Source organism: Archocentrus centrarchus, chromosome 11, assembly GCF_007364275.1.
Source record: "Archocentrus centrarchus isolate MPI-CPG fArcCen1 chromosome 11, fArcCen1, whole genome shotgun sequence".
Classification (NCBI taxonomy): Eukaryota; Metazoa; Chordata; class Actinopteri; order Cichliformes; family Cichlidae; genus Archocentrus; species Archocentrus centrarchus.
Genome location: NC_044356.1, coordinates 34,184,773 through 34,185,509, shown reverse-complemented (window position 1 = coordinate 34,185,509; position 737 = coordinate 34,184,773). Strand labels below are relative to the sequence as shown.

Genomic DNA, 737 nt, shown 5'->3' with positions numbered 1-737 from the left:
TGCTAACCACTTACCAATTAATATTTTCCTCACAACACATTTTCTGATAAAAACATCTGTTACTTCTTATATTTATATGATAATCATACATGCACCCTGTTGGAGTCACTTCATTTCCATAGAGAGCCACTTTGCATCAGCAGCACCATGCTCCAGTGCTCTGGGAGACTTTATAGTCCTGAGAGTTGAACACTGGATGACTGACAGCTGTCCTTCATCACAACAGAAGCCACAGAAATCGTCCTCATCAAAAACATGACTTTGATCTGCGTCCTCATCTGGACTCTCCTCTGCTGCTGCTTCACAGGTAAAGTCCAGAGAATCAAACTCCTCTCCTCTATCAACATCTGTCCCTCTGAAATGAAGCTGACAAAACCATCAAGCTGCTTTATGTTTGTGTCTCTGTATCCTCAGAGTCCAGAGGACAGATCACAGTGACTCAGCCTGGAGCAGTGAGCTCTGCTGTGGGAGGATCTGTGAACATCAACTGTAGGACCAGTCAGGATGTTTATGGCTCCAACTATTTATCCTGGTACCAACAGAAAGATGGAAAACCTCCCAAACTTATCATTTATTATGCTAGCTATCGATATTCAGGGATTCCAGCTCGTTTTATAGGCAGTGGATCAAACTCTGACTTCACTCTGACCATCAGTGGCGTCCAGGCTGAAGATGCAGCAGTTTATTACTGTCAGAGTTATCACTATATCAACAGCCAGCATGTGTTCACACAGTGA

The 737-nt window shown here is 43.4% G+C and overlaps 1 gene segment (V, D, J or C); it reads left to right on the top strand.

The window, feature by feature from the left end:
- The first annotated feature begins 252 nt into the window (after window positions 1-252).
- LOC115787780 (Ig kappa chain V region 3381-like) lies at window positions 253-737 on the top strand. The segment is given in 2 exon segments: window positions 253-307; window positions 415-737. Coding segments are annotated over 2 exon segments (375 nt in total).